Source organism: Nannobrachium achirus (genome assembly GCF_963921795.1).
Source record: "Nannobrachium achirus genome assembly, chromosome: 17".
NCBI lineage: Eukaryota > Metazoa > Chordata > Actinopteri > Myctophiformes > Myctophidae > Nannobrachium > Nannobrachium achirus.
Window position 1 is genome coordinate 4,995,792 of NC_137824.1, and position 24,576 is coordinate 5,020,367.

General features: G+C 39.7%; 1 protein-coding gene across 2 annotated transcripts in view; it reads right to left on the minus strand.

Moving 5' to 3' along the window:
* LOC308301650 (ribosomal protein S6 kinase alpha-2-like) overlaps window positions 1-24,576 on the minus strand; it is a 52,621-nt gene that overhangs the window by 22,682 nt on the left and 5,363 nt on the right. For both annotated transcript variants that reach the window (XM_080745713.1, XM_080745712.1), the window contains exons 5-10: window positions 14,278-14,321; window positions 13,394-13,912; window positions 13,115-13,269; window positions 12,704-12,921; window positions 7,250-7,293; window positions 5,273-5,310 (exon numbers count right to left, since the gene is read on the minus strand). In XM_080745713.1, the coding sequence (XP_080601839.1) occupies window positions 5,273-5,310; window positions 7,250-7,293; window positions 12,704-12,921; window positions 13,115-13,269; window positions 13,394-13,912; window positions 14,278-14,321 (1,018 nt within the window). The remainder of the gene's footprint in view (window positions 1-5,272; window positions 5,311-7,249; window positions 7,294-12,703; window positions 12,922-13,114; window positions 13,270-13,393; window positions 13,913-14,277; window positions 14,322-24,576) is intronic.

Genomic DNA, 24,576 nt, shown 5'->3' on the forward strand with positions numbered 1-24,576 from the left:
GAGAACCACTGCACTATAACACGGAATTATTTGACATCTTGGTTACAGATTTAACAGTTGACACACGTGCACAAGACAGAGAAAACAAGCGTTTGTAACAGCTGCTATTAATGTTGAGCTGTAAATTGCCTGTGGTCAAATCTGTGTCAAATGCGCATTTTCAATGGCAGTGTTACCGTGCGTGCAGTCTGTCATCTGATCCAAGAAAGTTGGAGCACCTAGCACCCTAACAACATCGCGGATTTCAGGAACAGAGGTAGAAGTAGGCTAGACTATATTATGAGATGTACTGTATGATGATCAGTTATTATTCCAGTGAGTGATCTAAATCCTGTTTTAACAGCTTCACTTCAGAGACGGCAGATCACTTTCTCCCTCTCTCCCTCACTGCTCAGAGTGCAGACTGAACTGAAGTGTTGTGTGTAGAAAGGGGAGGGGGGATGGGAAGCCTAGGGGCAGCGCTATACTAGTCCGTAAGACAGTGTTCCACCGAGAGAATACACTTCAGCTCAGTGAATGGGCCGGTCATTCTGCACATGCGTTAAATGCGTCAAATATTTTAATGCAATTAATCCAAAAAATTAGTTACCGCCGTTAACGCGATAATTTTGACACCTTTAATATAATATATATATATTGCTCAAAGAAATGAAGGGAACAAAATGTTCCCTTAATTTATTGGAATTTATTTGAGTATAGTATACTGTAGTACTGCTCAAAGAATTAAGGGAACATTTTGTTCCCTTCATTTCTTTGAGCAGTATATATTATATAGGCCTACACCTATTTCGTCAGGAAGTATTTTCCCAACCTAGCTGATTTGCTGCCCACAAGGAGCATTGTGAGAAATTAGGGGCTAAGAGTCTTGCCCACGGACACACATTGACATTGTTACCTTGGCCTGGAATCGAACCAGGGCCAACCAGAGGCTCTGGTTTCCCAGGCGGGCTCCCTAACCATTCAGCTATGCTACTCTATTTATTTAAGCTTAGTTTTTTATTTATTTAATAAAACAAATAGCAAAACTAACTAAAATGTTTATAGTGTTATATGGGTGGCTGACTACATTATATTATAAGGAGTTTTGATAAGACAGACTGATGCTCTGCAAATGTACTCAAAAGGATGTATGTGTGTGTTTTACAAAAGACCAGAGTTACCATGGCTTGGTGGTAGAATCAATGTGTTGTAATGTCTTGATCCTTGGGTAAGGCAGTTTGAATCCGGGAAGAAGATCATCATGTAAATTCATTTTTCAATTTGAGTTTTGCCTATGTGTTTGTGGCAAAGACAGCCATTAAGCTATTGATTAATTGATCAATATAATGTTAGATAGATAGGTAGGCTAGAGTAAAGGATCTTATTAGGTGTGATGGTGGTTCAGGGGTAGAGAAACTGGCATAGAACACGGAGGTTTCTCGAAAGGTTTTCAGTTCGATTCTGGGCTCCCCCAGAGATAGTGTTTAAGAATCCTTGTGCAAGACTCTGAAGTCTCAACTCCTAGTTGCTACTGGTGAGCAGGTTGGTGCCTTGCATGGTTTCCTGCCATCTGTGTGTGTGAATGCAATCTGGCAAGCCATCGTCAAGAAAAGGGACTGCCCACTCGTCCCTTTCATAGCCATCATTGACTCTTGTCTCGCGAGATTGGTGTGAATGTAATGCACAATCTATGTAAAGCGTAGATCGTCCATTTTCAAAAAGCCAAGGTATAAAATAGGATTAAAGTGGTTAATGTTAGTTTTGTAATATTATAATTTACTTCTGCAAAGTCCAATATTATGAATTGCTCAGCGGCAGCTCCGACTGATGTGTGCAGAAATAACAGCCTACAATTAAAAATCTTTAGCAACTCTATCATCAGATGCTTAACACATATGGTGCCAACCCCGAGTTTCCCGAGTTTGTATTGGTACTAGTGCTGTGCCAACCCCGAGTTTCCCGAGTTTGGGCCGTTTTTGAAAAAAAAATGTATTAGGCATGATCGCGATCGCGAAATTGCATGTTTAACCCCCATACCAACCCATTCTTTCAAACATGGCAGCCATGTTTGTTTACATCTGAAGAAAACATAATGGCTGATAAATCATGAATGCCTGAACGGATTTCCAAGCGGATTTTTTTGTTTGAAAGCTGTGAACAGCATCTACATACGTGGTGCATCATCTAGGCATGGGCGTGCACTTTTTACACACTTGCACAATTACATGGAAGTCTATGGTAACCATGGCAACGCGAGACATTGAAGAGAAAAAATCATAGCAACATAAGTGTTAAAAAGGGGCGGCCATAGCTGAATGGTTAGGGAGCCCGCTTGGGGAACCAGAGCCCCTGGTTGTCCCTGGTTCAATTCCAGACCATGGTAGCAATGTTGATGTGTGTCCCTGAGCAAGACTCTTAACTCCTAATTGCTCACACGCTCCTTGTGGGCAGCAAATTGGTTGGGCTGAAAATACTGAATTTCCCTTGTGCAAGGAGTAGGTAACTATTATTATTCAAATGTAGTTGACACTCTGATATAGGTAAGAAACCAATTCTGATTGTGATTGAACATAAGAATAAGAAAGAGTTTTGACATTTTTCTTTAATCTTAATTAAAACATAATTTAGCTAAATTGCATGACTGTGGTGGGGAAAAAACAAACCAATCTGTTTCTGATTAACATTTGTATTTACTTTCCATAACATGCCATGGATAAATACATTTCTTGTATGAGACATTATATCCTGCTGATGTTTGCTGACTCCTAAGTGCCACCCCGTGGCTGTATTTGAAACTACAAGTGTGTGATGGCAGTAGACCGTGTGAAGTAAGTGAGATGAAAAAACCTGAGTGAAATGTGACAACGTCAACCAGAGACAACGGTACATTCTACTTCTGAGATTTTCAGGTTTTTAGATGAAAATATAACCTGCAATGACCTGACTCTGCCACAATGGGAAGTAGAGAGCAATCTTCAATGCAAAGAAGTTTTATTGGTATGAAACAAACTTTACATTGCCAAAGCAAGACCCCAAAATGCATGTATTTAGCCTGTAAAAAAATTATTGTATTACTTAAATTGATTACTGAATTCCATTATAAGACAATGAGGACTTTATTGTTGAAATTATGTTTTAGTTAATTCCAGCAGACAGGAGGACACCATAGTTTGGAAGTTATCCAATGGTGTAAAGTAACACAATTTACATGTACTGTACTTGTTTCCTATTTCCAATACTTTTACTTCTACTCCACAATACATCTCGGATCCAAATATTGTATATTTACTCCACTACATTTATTTGAAAACTTTAGTTAGTGTTGATACTTTTACTTGAGTAAAGTATGTGTAAGCAATTTACCCCGAGTGAGAGGACATTATGCTCTGATAATGTCCTGTGTGAGGGGGTGATTGGACGAGGCGAAGCCGAGTCCGATAACCCCCTCACACAGGACATTATCAGAGCATAATGTCCGACCCCGAGTGGTAAATAGCTTTTCTACCACTTTTTTCCGTATACATGAAAGAAAACACATAGTTGTAACTTGCAAGGATATTAAGTTACAATCATTATTGCCTATAAAACTTCCGCGACGACAGCAAATAGTTCCACAAACAACATCTTCTACTCACCACCAGATGACGCCAACTCCATGCAGAGAAAGATGTCTAGCATACAGCTAAGCTAACGTCAGTTAGAAGGACCGTTCCGGCCGTAAATAGAGGCTGTTCGCTTCCAGAAAGGCATAGGTTCAGAGAAAAGGGGCTTTAAAGTTGGCGGATTGCATTGGATCCAAATAAATCGGCGACGTCGTACGCACGTTAGTAAACATAGGACCGCTACGACCGTCATATGTTGGTTGGGGGAAAGGTGTTCCGACTACCTCCTGAAGTCCCCGGATGTACACTGAGGCGCATTGATCTCGTCCTCACACAACTGCGGCGGTTGTTCTGCCATAACCTCCGGAATTTAGCCAATCAGAATCCAGTATTTGAACATGTGACTAGAAAAAGTGGTAGAAGAGTACTTTTTCCACCAATGGTATATCAATAAACGAGGCGTTCTGTCCTCGGTATTAAACGGATCCTTTTTTCCAGAGAAACCAGAGAAGAAGACAACGTAAATAAATAAAATAAAATCATAAATTAAATCATTATAACAACATTACGTGGTTAATAATTGTTCATTTGGAACATATGTGGCATTAAATGAACGGGATAAATACTGTGGTTTGCATCGCTAAGTAATGGAGTCCCGATATTACCGCATTTGGCTACAAAGGGCTAACAAAGGGTGGCTTGATTAAAAATAGATAAGCATTTTGGCTACATGGCCGGGAGGACCAACAAAATTATGTCCCGATCTCTCACATTAATTAAAAAAAGTCTTATTTACATGCAGAGTTAAGCTCTAGCGTTTAAGTGAAATGTAGCCTAGATATTTTGAGATGCTGTTGTGGCTTTATTACATTTTAGAGAAAAAACAAAACAAAACGTAATAATAGCTCCACTGCAGTGAAAAATTGATCAGTGCGAGATGACTTCCCCCCTGCTGCGCTCAGTCACATATAGATCCTAAACATGTGTTTGTACAGAACACCTGCGATTAAATTATATTATATAAACCTATTTTTACTAATGAAGGCTCTGTTCCATTCTGCTCAAACAGAGTCAGTGTTACCAGGGATACTAATGAAGGCTCTGTTCCATTCTGCTCAGAGTTAGTGTTACCAATGATACTAATGAAGGCTCTGTTCCATTCTGCTCAAACAGAGTCAGTGTTACCAATGATACTAATGAAGGCTCTGTTCCATTCTGCTCAAACAGAGTCAGTGTTACCAATGATACTAATGAAGGCTCTGTTCCATTCTGCTCAAACAGAGTCAGTGTTACCAATGATACTAATGAAGGCTCTGTTCCATTCTGCTCAAACAGAGTCAGTGTTACCAATGATACTAATGAAGGCTCTGTTCCATTCTGCTCAAACAGAGTAAGGGTGCTGTCATGTTGGCTCACTGGAAACACTCTGCTACACCAGAGGGTCTCAAAGTGGGGTCCAGGGACCTTCATGCTTGGGGGTTCCAAATGATCCCTTTATGGGTGTGTAACTGTGAGAGTTACTGCAGTTACACAACAAGGTTATACAACATGCATATACAATTCCATAGCATGTTATAGTGATCAGATCAGACAGATACACTGTAGGGTTTCAGATTTGATACATTTTCCTGTGTATTAAACACACAGACAGTAAACCTATAACTGTGTCATTAAAAACATGAAGCACTCACCTGCTCTGAGGGAACTCTTCTTTTTACTCTTGACACTGCTGTTGAGAGAGGTGTAGATTTCTGCATTATATACAGCATACTGTATATGTTGCAGTATGTTTGAAGAACCAGTACGATTGAAAAAGGAGCGTTAATTTTCTATTGACCATGACGGAGGTGCGCCGTCTCAGGCGACCTTGAGCAACGTGAGACACCGCAGAGCGAGCTAAAGCGAGCGGGTCGCCGTGTCGAGCATTACGAAGGTCTCATGAGCCGACTCAGAAAAAGAGCGTTCCTTTTTCAATCGTACTCGTTCTTCAAACATACTGGAACATGGGTTATGGGGTGTGCAGAGGATATGAGGGATTGAATGTAGGAGTCTCAGATGTAATGTTGGAGAACCCAGATGTCAGTTAGCTCCAAATGTGGGCACTATTTAGTATCAGTGATGTCAGCATGCATGAATATCAGATAGAAGTCGGACAGACAGACAGACATATGGTCGTTTATTAGTAGGATATAAACAGACCTACACCCACGCGCACGCACGCACGCACACACACACACACACACACACACACACACACACACACACACACACACACACACACACACACACACACACACACACACACACACACACACACACTTTTATTTATGCTAAGGTGTATGTATTATTACATTGAGTGTACAGATTCCACTGTAATTACGAAAATTGTAATTACATTGTTGGACTGCATGCATACAGTATGTGTATTGTTGACACAATCATGTGGACAAAGTTACACTCCAATGAGAAAAGTCCATAATTAACTGATAATTAAATGGAATATGCTTTTACCACCTGGGGTTAACTACAGACAGCCATAGGACATGTGGATGCCTTTTAAATGTACGGTACCTTGGTGAACTAGATCAGTGGTTCTCAACCTGTGGGTCGGGACCCCCAGGGGGGTCCCCAAATTATTTTGGGGGGTCTCCAGATGATTAAGTTAATGTGAAACAGTGTTTTCTCACTCAACGGTAAACAAACAAACATAAAGTTTAAGTGTATAGAGGGTATCTGCACATTTCTAAAGTGACAATTTAAGGACTTTTTAATACCTCTAAAATGACAAATTAACTCATTAAGAGCCCCTGAAATTAACGGATTATAAAGTCCACGACGCCACCTTCAGGCTGGCATCACCGCCGTTATCTTATTTTGAAGGCCAGAAGTCCACCGCGCAATCACTTCCGGTCTGACGTCATCGGATCGTGCGCCGGAACCGATCCGTGTCCACGTGGAGTTGTGTAATGGCCGACCGGGAGCTTTTATAACTGTGTAACATAAGCGAGCATCTGCCTCCATCCTAGCTTCTAAAGTGTAGTTTTGAGATAATGGACATTAAAGATGAGATCCCCCGTCCACCTCAATGTTATGGATGGGTCTATTTTGTGCTCGTGGAGCCGTGATGATGCGAAATCAGCGACGGATGTCGTCTCCGGACCGGCGGCCATTCTTCTCGGTAATGTACTCGCCGTTACAGTAATATATTACTTTTCCCGAGATATCCCGTGAATGGCACTACACATACTCGAGTACTTTTCGCGAGACATCTCGGGAATGGCACTAGATGAGTTAAACATTGGCCAAATTGTCAAATATTAGAGGCAGCAATTGTGGAAATAGCAGATCTACATGCTCACAACGCCCCTTTGTGTAACGCCTCGTGTTACACAAAATGTAATGCCTCAACTCTTGTGCTCATCAGGGTGGGGGGGTCCCCAGTTCAGATATGATTATGTTGGGGGTCACGGCCTGAAAAGGTTGAGAACCACTGAGCTAGATGCTGTACAAAGAGGCTGACATGACATGTCTGTTGTATGCTGTATGTCCCCCCTGTGTTGGTAAAGGAATAGCACTAGGGACGTCTGGGCACCTCAATATAATATTGGATATTTTAGCACAAGGTAAGACATGGCTTTATATAGCTGTGCAATGTGGAGTTAACCTACTTGACTTGTCACACAGATTGTCCACTAGGGCTGGTGTGGGGAACCTGAAAAGAGGAACAGTGTTTATGAATAAATTAATTAATTAAAAAAATAGATAAAAAAGAAAACTATATAAAAAAAGTAGCATTATTAAGTAAATATGTTACTATTCAAATTAATCAGTTAGCCACCATGACCAATAGTTGGACTGATGTGTTCTACTGTATGTGCTTCCTAAGATCATAGTGTTCCTGACTTCCTGTAACTCTTTGGGGTGACCCATTAGTAAGGGGATTTTTTTAAAGATATTTGACCAATCTGCGAAGTAAATCGTTACCAAGAAATGTCTTCACCAATGTGTTTCTAAAGGTGTGTAATAATATGTAGTAAAAGGTTGAAATTCAACTCCCTGGGGGAAACCTCATAAAAAACTCATTTGTGTTTTTGTCCCATTAATTTACTATACAAGAAAAAAATACAAAAAAATAAATATGCTTTAAAGTGATAGTTCACCTATTTTTTACATGAAGCTGTGTGAAATACTTGCCATTAAAATAGTGGTTACAAATGTATTAATCCATTACCAGAGTCCCGTGGTCAGAGTTCTGGTCAGTTTTAGATGAATATAAAGTAGTTCCGGTGATTTGGCAGGGGCTCATGGCCCAATCATTAAAAATAGATGAATCCACAAAACTAGCTTCATTTGTATTGTTGACCTATTTCTACCAAATAGACCAACTTTCGTTCAACTTTGACCCCTCTGTCACATGGTACTATTTTTTGTGTCCAGTATCACTACGCCGCTGCAACGTATTTCCCCAAAACAAGGTGCTTTGCAGTCAGCTGATCAGAACGAAACCTCGCTCTATATGGTAGAAATAGGCCAACAATACAAATGACGCTAGTTTTGTGGATTAATCTATTTTCAATGATTGGGCCACGCCAAATGGCCCCCACCCCATTGGAACTACTTAATATTCATTAGAAACTGACCAGAACTCTGACCACGGGACTCTGGTAATCAATTGATACATTTTTAACCACTGTTTTAATGGCAAGTATTTCACACAGCTTTATGTCAAAAATAGGTGAACTATCACTTTAAGTATCATGTGAGGGGTCAAACTAGGGTTTTTTCATGATGCTGAATCCATCGCAAGCATTTGGTTTGCACGAAAAACATTCCTTGGGCTAAAAACTGACCCACAAAACGATCGTTTAGTGATGAATCATCAACAAGGGTTCATATTTTAGATAGTCATTAGAGAAAAGAAAAGATAAATGTTTTCATTTACTTCTTTCTATCATTTTAGTAATTTTAATGATTTTGATTTGCATGCATGCCCATGCAAGTGGCTAAATATGTATTTTTAGACACAATAAGCCCATTCCCAAGATGCACCGCAATCTTTCATGGGCAGGTGTGACTTATGGGGGCTGGTGTAAATATTAACAAATAAATTGCTGGTTTATTGTGTCTAAAAAGACTGAAATCGAACTACTAAAATCGCTAAAACAATAGAAAGCAGTAAATGAAAACATTTTAACACTCAGCTTTTCTATTCTAAGTTGTCCTTTAAGTGTGCCTGCAGCTCACTAAGTGTGTGCAACCTTGTGTAGCAGTTGGTGTTAGCATTAGCTTTAACATTAACATTAGCATTTTTATTAGCATTAGCTTTAACATTATTATTTTTTAAATTAGTATTAGCATTTTTAGCATTAAAATTAGCATTTTTAGCATTAACATATTAGCATTAGCATATTTAACATTTATATTTTTAGCATTAGCATTTTTAGCATTAGCGGTAAGCCATTGGGAATGTTTGAGACCAGTAACATGTTGGGAAGTGGAGTTATGGCTGTTTAAAGCCCAGCCAATAGGAATACAGAGGGGGTGGGGCTTAAGCAATTACAGCTCGTCCCTATTGGCCGGAAAAAGTCCAAAGTTGGGTGAGCGTTTTAAAGTTTAAATCACGTTGCTAGGAAAAAAGTATGCCAGAGTATTGTGGCATTCCCCATCAAAAGTCAATGGCGTTTTTCTGCACCATTTTTTGCGAATTACGTCGCCATGGTAACACGGATCGGAAGGAAAAGTAAGAGCACCCCATTCCCAGCCGAGCCGCACGTTTTGATGTATATATTGCGGGGGTGGCAATCGTGCGGCAGCACCAACATTTGTGGGATCATTAATTAACTAACTACCCTAATTAATTAAGTATGGTGGATTACAATAAGTGGTTTGCCATTGCATGGCAGGCACACTTAATAAATAGTGGGCACCATAACAAAGTGTAGAATAGGACAAAACTGGGCACTAAAGCAGAGAGCGCCACACAGTGGGCACATGAGATCATGAAGCAATAATTCACTTCCCATGTTCAACCGCATCATCGTGTCCTCGGGTCCTCACTAATCTCATTATAAACTCATTATACTAATTTCTACTCACACTGCGTCTCACTGGTGGCCTACTGAATTAACAGTTGCAGAAACCTAACTACCAATGACATCGATCAGGATTACAAGCTAATCAACACTTCATCTTTAGCAGTCTTTATCTTGCTGTAAAGTTATCACGCTATATAGGCCTATGCAGTGATGGGCAGTAGCAACGCTACAGTACATAGCTTAACTACATTTCAAAGTAACGTCATGGTAGCTTCGATCCAATTGAACCAAATAGCTTTTTCTGTAGCGTAGCTCCAAGTAGTGACGTAACGTTCAACAAATGCAACACGTTACTATCCTGGTGAAAATGTAGTGCTAAATAAGGTTTATGGGGAACATAATTCCCAACAGATCCCCAAACATGTTTTCTGGGGAGCGCTGCTTTCACTTCATTCAACGAACTTCCTCTGTGTGTTGGCCGGTGAGACGCGAGACACTTCACCCTGCTCGCAACGGTATGGTGAAGCGTGAGTCTGAGAATAGCTGACAGTAGTGGTGTTTCCATAAAGCCTTTTGATGCGCATTTAAAGGCCACTTTTAACCGCACAGATTCGTCGACGATTCGGCGGCGGAAGGCGGCGGATAGCGTCGGTTGCCGAACGGGAGCTCATCGTCAGGTTTTCGGCAGCGGGTCGGGAACGTTATCGACCGAAAACTGGGAAACTGGACTTGCCCGGTTTTGTTGAGTCAGTCCCTTGCCCGTCGGCAGTGAAATGAGCCAACGAGAGCGGATAAAAGACAACACACAATCCGCTGGTAGCTATCTGTTTGGCATACATACTGTTTCCACACAGTCACAGAGGACACCGAGACAACACACTACACACAACTGAATAAAGTGGGCGCGAGTGAACTGCTTGCCTAGCGCGATGTAGTAGTTGCCCAAGGTGCTTGATTGTATAATATCCACGTTTCAACTGGGTCCAGTTTGGTTTATTACCTCCTCTTTCAGCTGTGAAAAGCTGGATGTGTGCTTCAGCGTATGACGGTGCGTGTCGAGCATAGCAGACATACAAGCTCACAACGCTTCAAGTTCCGACATGTTGTGAGCTTGTAGCTCTGATATTTTCAATGCGCGACGTCACACGGAGGCAGAACGCTGAAGCAGCAACAAGCTGTTGTGAAAGTGTCAGATCATGATACAATTTTAAATGATTATGATTGGTTTTAAAGGTTGTTCTACTTTATCCAAATAATAATATAAATAATAGGCTTAATAACAGCATTTTCCGACAGCGACGGCATGCAGGGACGATCAACTATGGAGTGAAAATAGCCTTTCAGACTACTGCCACCTCCTGGTTTGGAATGGTATTTCATGCGATCTCTCCGCGCATGCGCACAATTGCATACAGTAAGTACAGTCGGCATACAGTCGGCAGACGAAGTTCTGTGCAGTTCTTTGCAGTCCTTTGCAAGTTCTTTGCAGTCCTTTGCAAGTTCTTTGCAGTCCTTTGCAGACTTTTTGGTGTGGAGAGGCCTTAAGGCTTATTCGCAAAATCATTTTATGGAAACACTTCAAAATGCGAATAAACTTTCATTATCCGCAAAAGAATTATCCGCTTGGAGGATGTGGATTTTGAGGCTTTATCGAATAAACTAAATGCGCATTTGTGAATGGAAACGGGTCAGACAACACATGCGGAACAATTATGACGTTCTGGTCCATATCGTCCTCCTATAACACTTTCCCCAGCCGCTTAATTAACCTCCATTGTATAGCGTTAGCCTACAAAACAAACCGGTTGTTACACACAGAGTGACCCTTCGTCATCACCGTGTTGCGCATGCCAAAAGTGGCCGACCTACAAGCTCACAGCAGCTCGCATCTGTGACGCTGCAGGATGAATGTGCAGTGAGTCACAGCAGTGCTCACGTCTCTCGGTCTGAAAAAATCAGCCCCATCCCAGCTCTCCCAAAAATCGCATTTCATCAGTTTAATGGAAAAAGGCAAAATTTGCTTTGTCTTTATACGCATTTCTGATAATTTGCTTCCCTAATTCGAATGTGTTTATGGAAACATGGCTATACAAGCTCAGGTCGCGTCAAAAATGCAACCGTTGTGAGCTTGTAGATCTTGCGGGGCGGAGCTTAAGTACATTCTCTTCCCATCGCCCGCAGGGTCGCACTCACAGCCCACAGTTAGCAACTTCCTCTGCTCGCACAGGGCTACTGGGCTAGCACTAGCTAAAAGCTAAAGACACGAAAATGTATATAAATCTGTGCATATAAAAATTCTATTTTGTTTCTATTCATGGGTTGCATTTGTAGTCCTACACCAGCCATGTTAAGGACCAACACAGGTGTTCTGATTGGTGTAGAACATTAGTTCTATGCGAATCAGACACATTGAAACACCTGTGTTGGTCCTCAATATGGCCGTTTAGGCAACCCATGAATAACGTACGCAGTGGGTCTTTTGCCTGAAAAAGACCCACATTATTACTCTGAGAGTAGAAAAATATAACTGATAGAATATGGAAGCACATACAAAATGAAATAATATCTATACAAGAGTGATAAATAGACATATTTCTCACTATAGATATTATTTCATTTGTATGTGCTTCCATATTTGGTAGCCAGCAGACCTTGTGTGAGTGAGCTTTGGTTAAAATGTCTGTTCCTCTGAGGCTGTTATCAGCATTGTTTTGGTAGAATCTCTCACAGAAAACCATAATATCAAGAGTTGTTTAAATTTCTGGTGTCACACCAACCCTAGTTGACTAGGAAACAGAGCACATTAAACCCGCAATGTGTATAAAACCTTTGCATCACTGTGTTAACGTAGAAAGAATTGATCTGGAACCATGTCTTTCTGATGCTTGTAAGATCCCTTTCCTGGAATAAACCCAAATACTATTATAACTTATAAGATGTTTCCTCCGTTTATTGATGTCAATAATTATTTCACTGTCCGATAGATATGGGGTACGAAAAACTGAGCTATCAATAACTTCAGCCGAAATAAGATTTGATCAGTTAATGAATGAATGTGGAGCTAAAAGTAAAACGTTTCTATCGTACCTCTCATTTGACCAGAAGGGATGGGCCAAACATTCCTCCACTGTAGGTCTTTTCTCTGGGTCTCCATTGATCATCTTCTCGATGAGATGCTTAGCAGCCTCATCTTTAACCTTGTCCAGCTTGTAGATTCCATCATAAATGTTGACTTCACATCTGATGCCTGAACCAAATGGATGTTCTCCCCCAGAAAGGATGTAATATATCACCATCCCAGCCACCTGTAGAATGAACATGAAAATAATTAAATGTGTGTTTTAAGTTATTCATTAAATTGTTCTCACACAGAATATAATAAACTGGATATCACTGCTTCTTCTACCAAAGTCTCAGCCATTAAGAATTAATATATAAAGTATGTAAAACAAACACAATATGGTTCTCATTATATTATCATGCAGAATAAATAACAACCTGGATGTCAGTGCTTCTTTGAAGGACAGGATCACCTTCCAAAGTCTCCCGTGCCATCCAGCATCTTGTTCCTGCAGGCGCCGTGCGTATACTTGTGTGTCCTTTTAATTCTAGACTTATTCCGAAATCTGCCAATAGTGCCCTGCCTTTAATATCTGCAAAGCATATTTGTTAAGATACATTTCAGCTTCTGTTGCATACATAATATTAATATTAATAATTATACTTTTAATAATTATTTTAATAATGATTATTATTATCATCATCATCATAGCTTACCAATAAAGACATTCTGGGGATTGATATCACGATGGAGAATTGTAGGATTTTGACAATGAAGAACTGTTAAGCTCTGGAGAACTTGATTTGCAAGCTGTTTCCTCTCCCGTTTAGAAGGGTTGCGTATACGCATGTATTCTTCCAGGGTGTATTCACATAACTGAAGAGCAAGGTAACCAAAGTTCTTATCCTCTACATAGTCAACATATTTTAGGATAGTTGAAGGATAATTAAGCTTTTGTAAAATTGTTCCCACATTCTTCAGCCCTGCAAGGTTTCTAATTGTCATTTTCTTCACTGCGACTTCAGTGCCATCATCCTCTAACCCCAAGTAGACCGCAGTTCCTTTACTCCCCGTTCCTATGTGGAATTCCTCGTTTTCCGCAAACACACATTTCCCAACTTTGACAAGTTCACTGTCATCCATTTTTGCAAGCCTCTCCAACTGTGGCCTCCATCTTCGACTGGTTGGGATCCATCTTCGTGATGTACTGGAAGAGGTGCCCTCCATTCCATCCACTGTAATGGTAGACATAGAAAATGAAATACTGGTCACTTCGCCAAAATCCAACTCGCCAAATCACTTGCTAGGACACCTCGCCAATGAGCAGGGTTGCCAACATTGGTCCTCCCCCCAAAACTTCTTAACAGATATACAGTATATTTTCCTGTGTTGGGGGTCACGGCCTGAAAAGGTTGAGAACCACTGAGCTAGATGCTGTACAAAGAGGCTGACATGACATGTCTGTTGTATGCTGTATGTCCCCCCTGTGTTGGTAAAGGAATAGCACTAGGGACGTCTGGGCACCTCAATATAATATTGGATATTTTAGCACAAGGTAAGACATGGCTTTATATAGCTGTGCAATGTGGAGTTAACCTACTTGACTTGTCACACAGATTGTCCACTAGGGCTGGTGTGGGGAACCTGAAAAGAGGAACAGTGTTTATGAATAAATTAATTAATTAAAAAAATAGATAAAAAAGAAAACTATATAAAAAAAGTAGCATTATTAAGTAAATATGTTACTATTCAAATTAATCAGTTAGCCACCATGACCAATAGTTGGACTGATGTGTTCTACTGTATGTGCTTCCTAAGATCATAGTGTTCCTGACTTCCTGTAACTCTTTGGGGTGACCCATTAGTAAGGGGATTTTTTTAAAGATATTTGACCAATCTGCGAAGTAAATCGTTACCAAGAAATGTCTTCACCAATGTGTTTCTAAAGGTGTGTAATAATATGTAGTAAAAGGTTGAAATTCAACTCCCTGGGGGAAACCTCATAAAAAACTCATTTGTGTTTTTGTCCCATTAATTTACTATACAAGAAAAAAATACAAAAAAATAAATATGCTTTAAAGTGATAGTTCACCTATTTTTTACATGAAGCTGTGTGAAATACTTGCCATTAAAATAGTGGTTACAAATGTATTAATCCATTACCAGAGTCCCGTGGTCAGAGTTCTGGTCAGTTTTAGATGAATATAAAGTAGTTCCGGTGATTTGGCAGGGGCTCATGGCCCAATCATTAAAAATAGATGAATCCACAAAACTAGCTTCATTTGTATTGTTGACCTATTTCTACCAAATAGACCAACTTTCGTTCAACTTTGACCCCTCTGTCACATGGTACTATTTTTTGTGTCCAGTATCACTACGCCGCTGCAACGTATTTCCCCAAAACAAGGTGCTTTGCAGTCAGCTGATCAGAACGAAACCTCGCTCTATATGGTAGAAATAGGCCAACAATACAAATGACGCTAGTTTTGTGGATTAATCTATTTTCAATGATTGGGCCACGCCAAATGGCCCCCACCCCATTGGAACTACTTAATATTCATTAGAAACTGACCAGAACTCTGACCACGGGACTCTGGTAATCAATTGATACATTTTTAACCACTGTTTTAATGGCAAGTATTTCACACAGCTTTATGTCAAAAATAGGTGAACTATCACTTTAAGTATCATGTGAGGGGTCAAACTAGGGTTTTTTCATGATGCTGAATCCATCGCAAGCATTTGGTTTGCACGAAAAACATTCCTTGGGCTAAAAACTGACCCACAAAACGATCGTTTAGTGATGAATCATCAACAAGGGTTCATATTTTAGATAGTCATTAGAGAAAAGAAAAGATAAATGTTTTCATTTACTTCTTTCTATCATTTTAGTAATTTTAATGATTTTGATTTGCATGCATGCCCATGCAAGTGGCTAAATATGTATTTTTAGACACAATAAGCCCATTCCCAAGATGCACCGCAATCTTTCATGGGCAGGTGTGACTTATGGGGGCTGGTGTAAATATTAACAAATAAATTGCTGGTTTATTGTGTCTAAAAAGACTGAAATCGAACTACTAAAATCGCTAAAACAATAGAAAGCAGTAAATGAAAACATTTTAACACTCAGCTTTTCTATTCTAAGTTGTCCTTTAAGTGTGCCTGCAGCTCACTAAGTGTGTGCAACCTTGTGTAGCAGTTGGTGTTAGCATTAGCTTTAACATTAACATTAGCATTTTTATTAGCATTAGCTTTAACATTATTATTTTTTAAATTAGTATTAGCATTTTTAGCATTAAAATTAGCATTTTTAGCATTAACATATTAGCATTAGCATATTTAACATTTATATTTTTAGCATTAGCATTTTTAGCATTAGCGGTAAGCCATTGGGAATGTTTGAGACCAGTAACATGTTGGGAAGTGGAGTTATGGCTGTTTAAAGCCCAGCCAATAGGAATACAGAGGGGGTGGGGCTTAAGCAATTACAGCTCGTCCCTATTGGCCGGAAAAAGTCCAAAGTTGGGTGAGCGTTTTAAAGTTTAAATCACGTTGCTAGGAAAAAAGTATGCCAGAGTATTGTGGCATTCCCCATCAAAAGTCAATGGCATTTTTCTGCACCATTTTTTGCGAATTACGTCGCCATGGTAACACGGATCGGAAGGAAAAGTAAGAGCACCCCATTCCCAGCCGAGCCGCACGTTTTGATGTATATATTGCGGGGGTGGCAATCGTGCGGCAGCACCAACATTTGTGGGATCATTAATTAACTAACTACCCTAATTAATTAAGTATGGTGGATTACAATAAGTGGTTTGCCATTGCATGGCAGGCACACTTAATAAATAGTGGGCACCATAACAAAGTGTAGAATAGGACAAAACTGGGCACTAAAGCAGAGAGCGCCACACAGTGGGCACATGAGATCATGAAGCAATAATTCACTTCCCATGTTCAACCGCATCATCGTGTCCTCGGGTCCTCACTAATCTCATTATAAACTCATTATACTAATTTCTACTCACACTGCGTCTCACTGGTGGCCTACTGAATTAACAGTTGCAGAAACCTAACTACCAATGACATCGATCAGGATTACAAGCTAATCAACACTTCATCTTTAGCAGTCTTTATCTTGCTGTAAAGTTATCACGCTATATAGGCCTATGCAGTGATGGGCAGTAGCAACGCTACAGTGGTTGTACCTTGAAAGTGCTGGTCGTGGCACTGATGTGGTACCACCATGGCAGCCAGATCAGTTGAGGCACCACGTTGTTACATGCCACAACCACTAGGTGGGGTTAGAGAGCAACTAATGCCCAGATAAAGGCATATGAGACAGGTTTGTTGCTTAACTGGGTAGTTAATTTAATTTTCAAGAATGAGTAGATTTTGAGCCAAAAACAATCTTTCAGTCAACAGCAATGACTTGTTGGCAATTGTATTAAAAAGATGTATTACTAAACTCTGGAATCCAGGGGAAAGGGTGAATTTACATGCAGAGTTCTAATGAACTGAAAAGCAATTATTGCTTTATTATTATTATATATTATATTATTATTGTTATCATATTTAACAACATTAAACAAATTAATTATTCTAATTTCAAAGTCTCCAGGACAGTAAAAATAAAGAATAAATAAAATAATTCAATAAAATCCTCCAGCCAACCATTAGAAGTTGATTATCACAATAAGTAATTAAATACAATAAGTAATTGTGAGTATTTTCTTTTTTAAAGATTGCTACTTTAAAAAACAACTATGTTTCTTACACTAAACAATGTTAGACAAAACAAACACAAAAGATTTGAAATCTATCATAATCAATGACAGTACAGAAGTTAGAACCAAACACATTTTAAGTGAAAACATTCAAATCTCTGCAATGGACTGTAGATCGGCTATTTTCAAATAGCCATGGTATAAATAGGTGTAAAGTGGATAAATGTATATTTTATAATATTAAAAGTGTATGTGCAAAGTAATTAGTAACTAAAGTTTTCAAATAAATGTAGTGGAGTAAAAGTACAATATTTGGATCCAATATATAATGAAGTAGAAATGAAAGTATTGGAAATTGGAAATACTCAAGTAAAGTACAAATATCTCACAACTGTACTAATGTAGGCTTAGTTGCTTTACACCACTGGCGATCATGAATTTGATTTTTTTTTTAAAGGAGGAAAGGGAACAGTTTGGAATCTGATCATCATCAACTTGCGACGGGCATTTCCCCTATTGAGTGAAAGATTAGCTATTTCTAGAAGAAATAAAATAATTAAGGTGTTTTTGATTTTACATTGTATTTATACAGGGCAATTATAATGTATTAAGGCGTATTTGTCGTATTAGCCAGGGATCCCTTTAAAGCCAGAGAGAGAGATTTCCCATCTGATACTCTGGTATAGTTTTATGGTGGATAGATATATTCTATGAACAAACTTTTATCAACAACATGCATCGCATCTGACACGCATTGTATACTGGACATTGATTAGACATTAGTTTTGATGACTCAGTGGCTGTTGCTGTGTGTGCATCATGAGAATGAAAAGTAAACTGTAGGTAGCTTCACACCTCAGGCTGCCAGGACCATTGATAGAATATTGGGATAATTTGCATGTGAATCAAAGAAGCCCTAGACACAACCTTCCCTTCCCCCAAAGGTTTGCAGATCAGTTATCTTTCAGCATGCAACATGTCTTAACAACTCTAGCCTGCCAGTGTTGCTGGGTCTGCTTATTTTAAGTGACTTTGGTCCTGTTTTCCTGTAAAGTCGCTTGTAAAGATTCATAGTTGTGGGTTGCTTTTGTTAGGGCTAGTTTCTTAAGTGTAGTGGCTTATTTGTCCTTAATTTCAAGATATTTTTTTTAAAATAGCTGATGTAATAGAGTTCAAGTGGTGAAATGGTTGCTTCTTTTGGGCTTGTTTTCATAGACCTGGTCGCTTGTTTCACTCACAGAATATAGCAAATGTGGTAACACCCTCTCACATTGGAGAAAACAAACACCACCGGTGGAAAGTAGCCTAACTAGTACATTTGATTTAATTAAGTATTGTACTTAAATATAATTTCTTCTTTAAGTACTTAACTTGAGTGTTTCCAATTACTAAAGAAATGTTACTAAAGTCATTTGTAGATTTGGATTATTATTACAAAATATAAATTACCCACTTCACTCAGCCAAAACGTCAGGTGATCTACAATTAATCTCACAATGTCTTGCGATGCCACGAATTGTGAGCTTGTAGGCTAGATCTGCAAAATATTTGTATACATTGTAAACTTGTGAAATGGGACATTCTGCATAATGAGTACTTTTACTTTTGATACTTTAAGTACATTTGGATGTCAATACTTTACCTTAAGAGTTAACTTTAAGTAGCCTGGACCTATAGTTTCATTTGAGGTGCATGTGTTTGTGCAGAGATGTTATGTGCAGACTGCAGAGATGTATTTTGTTGGACCAGGCTACGCTCAACTTCCCGGTCTAGATAGACTATATTCTATAAACTTCACTGACTTCATTTAACTTATATCAACGAAAGAGAGAGTGCAAGAGAAGTTATTTTTGCTGTGTGTGCATCATGAGAATGAAAAGTAAGTAAGCTTCACACCTCATGCTGCCAGGACCATTGATAGAATATTGGGTTAATTTGCATGTCAAGAGGTGTAGTGTTCAGTTTCACAGTCAACTCAAGAGAGTGAGACTGGTTGCGATGACGAGGCTACACTCTGTACTATTTTACCACTGTCAAAGGAATAATTATCCAAGCATAACCGGAATATGAAATCTCTCTCTCTCTCTCTCTCTCTCTCTCTCTCTCTCTCACCATATAGCCTAATATATTATTTGGTTTTGCTATTTTATTTCTTAAAAAAAACATTAAAAATAATTCAAAGGTGCTCTTGGCTTGAGAAAGCCTAGGTCCAAGTTTACATTGCCAAAGCAAGTGTAAACATATAAAATATGAACGTGGGGAAAAGTAGGCTACAGTTGGAGGGGATAAAAATAAAAATAAATCAGTAACAAAGAGTAGATTGCTACTGCAACACATCACTCACATGGTTATTACAGAAAGCACTATAGAAACCAGTAGAATTTATTTGTTTCTGTGTGAGAAAATAGAAGATCTACAAGCTCACAACACGTCTTGCTGTGTTGTGAGCTTCTATCACATGTATTTAGCCCCTCAATCGTATATAAAATATCATATAAAAGTGAAACCTGCTATTGATCAATGAGTTTCTGCATTTACATGTGTAGAGTCTATGGACAGATCGTAGAAAAATGCCCCAGAAAATGTGACAAGCTCAACGGCCACTAACTGTATGTTCATCATGTTAAAAAATATTTTGCCTTATTCACACTATGAAAAGCCAAGCTAATGGTTTGAAAAAACAATACAATAAAATCTTCCATTCAACAATTAGAAGTTAGTAATCATTACGGCTATTTTGTATATCCCTATGATGATTGCAGAAGAGACAAAGTTAAAACGATAATAAAATAAGTCATTAGTATTCTTTCAATAGAGATTGTTTCTTAATTTAGGGATTTAAAAGTCTTGCTCAGGGACACTTCAGCAAGTAGGTGGCCTGGCCAGAATTCGTACCTGTGTACTCCCAAAACCCCAACCCCCCAACCCCCCACTGTGTGTGTCTGACTCTCTCTGTGAGTTTGTTTGCTAAACTGTGTCACATGGGGGGTTGGGACTTGTAGCTTGGGAGTTGTGGTCATTCGAAGAACTTTGCATTATTTCTCTAATAAAAAAAAAAAAACATTATAATAATAATGTATTATGTACCTTGGTGCCAAGGTGTAATGAAAATCAGGCAGCAGCCGTTCGCAACTGGTAAAATTTTTCTTTACATATCTACTGCATAGTACTGTGTTCTATTTGTCTGTCATTCAATGTTATATGAGATACTTTAATGGTTTCCAGTGGAAATAAGCTTAGTCTTTTCATGGATCTCCTTGTAGTAGACCTTGTACCAGTGAACTGTACCGTCATGAAACTGTACCTTTTCCTATGCAATCTTCTAATAAAGTCTTCAATGCTTGGTAATACAATGTATTCTCTATGCAAACCAGCTTTAAAAATTTCCTAGCTGGAAAAAAGCTGGAAATGTTTTAAGCTGGTTTGCATAGAGAATACATTGAATTACCAAGCAAACCATTAGCTTGGCTTTTCGTAGTGTGAATGCAGCATTACTCTTACGAAGTTCTTGAAAAATAGATTCCTCAGCAGGGGATTAAACTCTGTTCTCCCATATGCCATTCCATGACACTATCCACTAGACTAGCACTACAGAATGAAAACTCATAAATTGTTCCTTTAGCCTCTAAAATGTTGTCCATTCAAACTGTTTCAATTTGTTTTATTTAAACCGTATTTTTCTAATTGTTGACTGAATATTTTATGTACTATTATTATTATTATTTTCCTGTCATGGGTCATGGGGAAATTAGAATTCATTAGCATACTTATTATTACAAATCTAGTTGAGTTCTAGGCACATCTAGTTTTTCATTTGTCAAATGCTTTTAAGTATAATAAACACAGTTGTGTATAAAGCAACAATTGCATTTCAATTCAACCTGAACTCTGCATTGTCGTCTAAGTTTTCTTTAATTAATAACAATCACAATGAATCTGTTCACCCTTGCTGTGTTGCCAACACTGTAATGTAGGGTTCATGGACTCACATGTGCCTCCCTGTGGCAGATAAGCCACATTACATGCTGTAACACCTCTAAAAAAGGTGGTACCACATTTACTCACATTTACTCAGTGGCACTACAGTGGTGCCACAGAGGCAGTCAACTGGTGACACTGCCAATCTTAACTGCTAACCACTGTACATAGCTTAACTACATTTCAAAGTAACGTCATGGTAGCTTCGATCCAATTGAACCAAATAGCTTTTTCTGTAGCGTAGCTCCAAGTAGTGACGTAACGTTCAACAAATGCAACACGTTACTATCCTGGTGAAAATGTAGTGCTAAATAAGGTTTATGGGGAACATAATTCCCAACAGATCCCCAAACATGTTTTCTGGGGAGCGCTGCTTTCACTTCATTCAACGAACTTCCTCTGTGTGTTGGCCGGTGAGACGCGAGACACTTCACCCTGCTCGCAACGGTATGGTGAAGCGTGAGTCTGAGAATAGCTGACAGTAGTGGTGTTTCCATAAAGCCTTTTGATGCGCATTTAAAGGCCACTTTTAACCGCACAGATTCGTCGACGATTCGGCGGCGGAAGGCGGCGGATAGCGTCGGTTGCCGAACGGGAGCTCATCGTCAGGTTTTCGGCAGCGGGTCGGGAACGTTATCGACCGAAAACTGGGAAACTGGACTTGCCCGGTTTTGTTGAGTCAGTCCCTTGCCCGTCGGCAGTGAAATGAGCCAACGAGAGCGGATAAAAGACAACACACAATCCGCTGGTAGCTATCTGTTTGGCATACATACTGTTTCCACACAGTCACAGAGGACACCGAGACAACACACTACACACAACTGAATAAAGTGGGCGCGAGTGAACTGCTTGCCTAGCGCGATGTAGTAGTTGCCCAAGGTGCTTGATTGTATAATATCCACGTTTCAACTGGGTCCAGTTTGGTTTATTACCTCCTCTTTCAGCTGTGAAAAGCTGGATGTGTGCTTCAGCGTATGACGGTGCGTGTCGAGCATAGCAGACATACAAGCTCACAACGCTTCAAGTTCCGACATGTTGTGAGCTTGTAGCTCTGATATTTTCAATGCGCGACGTCACACGGAGGCAGAACGCTGAAGCAGCAACAAGCTGTTGTGAAAGTGTCAGATCATGATACAATTTTAAATGATTATGATTGGTTTTAAAGGTTGTTCTACTTTATCCAAATAATAATATAAATAATAGGCTTAATAACAGCATTTTCCGACAGCGACGGCATGCAGGGACGATCAACTATGGAGTGAAAATAGCCTTTCAGACTACTGCCACCTCCTGGTTTGGAATGGTATTTCATGCGATCTCTCCGCGCATGCGCACAATTGCATACAGTAAGTACAGTCGGCATACAGTCGGCAGACGAAGTTCTGTGCAGTTCTTTGCAGTCCTTTGCAAGTTCTTTGCAGTCCTTTGCAAGTTCTTTGCAGTCCTTTGCAGACTTTTTGGTGTGGAGAGGCCTTAAGGCTTATTCGCAAAATCATTTTATGGAAACACTTCAAAATGCGAATAAACTTTCATTATCCGCAAAAGAATTATCCGCTTGGAGGATGTGGATTTTGAGGCTTTATCGAATAAACTAAATGCGCATTTGTGAATGGAAACGGGTCAGACAACACATGCGGAACAATTATGACGTTCTGGTCCATATCGTCCTCCTATAACACTTTCCCCAGCCGCTTAATTAACCTCCATTGTATAGCGTTAGCCTACAAAACAAACCGGTTGTTACACACAGAGTGACCCTTCGTCATCACCGTGTTGCGCATGCCAAAAGTGGCCGACCTACAAGCTCACAGCAGCTCGCATCTGTGACGCTGCAGGATGAATGTGCAGTGAGTCACAGCAGTGCTCACGTCTCTCGGTCTGAAAAAATCAGCCCCATCCCAGCTCTCCCAAAAATCGCATTTCATCAGTTTAACACATGGGCGGCCAAGGTTTATAACATTTATAGCTGTTGCTGGTGCCACCATTGACTTACGTTATGTTTTGATGAGCCCCGCAAGCTTCGTGCGTGTGCACGTGCGTGTCCAGAGAAGATTGAGGAGGTACTCCATTTGTTTACAAACGCTCGCGAAACTCGCGGTAAAAAAATCGCGGTAAATTCGCGGTAAAGTGTCGCCGTGAAAACAATCAGCTCTCTGCCTCCATGGGGCTGTTTTTACCTCATTCTCAGATAAAGCCGTTCTTATGTTTCAAAGTAGAATCTAAAGCCATGTAAAATCCTTCCGTGTGGGGAGAGACAGGGGGCTTCCTGCCCTGGCTGGGTGACGTAATGGATTCAGGGCATGCAAAGGGAAGCTGCGGTCTCGAAAAGTTAACTATTTGTTGACTCGTCCCTCGACGATATAACTTCCTGTGGCAGGGTGACATCTAGTGGCCATAACTCGTCCCTGAACGCGTTTGGCTCCCCAAGTGTTAATGGAAAAAGGCAAAATTTGCTTTGTCTTTATACGCATTTCTGATAATTTGCTTCCCTAATTCGAATGTGTTTATGGAAACATGGCTATACAAGCTCAGGTCGCGTCAAAAATGCAACCGTTGTGAGCTTGTAGATCTTGCGGGGCGGAGCTTAAGTACATTCTCTTCCCATCGCCCGCAGGGTCGCACTCACAGCCCACAGTTAGCAACTTCCTCTGCTCGCACAGGGCTACTGGGCTAGCACTAGCTAAAAGCTAAAGACACGAAAATGTATATAAATCTGTGCATATAAAAATTCTATTTTGTTTCTATTCATGGGTTGCATTTGTAGTCCTACACCAGCCATGTTAAGGACCAACACAGGTGTTCTGATTGGTGTAGAACATTAGTTCTATGCGAATCAGACACATTGAAACACCTGTGTTGGTCCTTAATATGGCCGTTTAGGCAACCCATGAATAACGTACGCAGTGGGTCTTTTGCCTGAAAAAGACCCACATTATTACTCCGAGAGTAGAAAAATATAACTGATAGAATATGGAAGCACATACAAAATGAAATAATATCTATACAAGAGTGATAAATAGACATATTTCTCACTATAGATATTATTTCATTTGTATGTGCTTCCATATTTGGTAGCCAGCAGACCTTGTGTGAGTGAGCTTTGGTTAAAATGTCTGTTCCTCTGAGGCTGTTATCAGCATTGTTTTGGTAGAATCTCTCACAGAAAACCATAATATCAAGAGTTGTTTAAATTT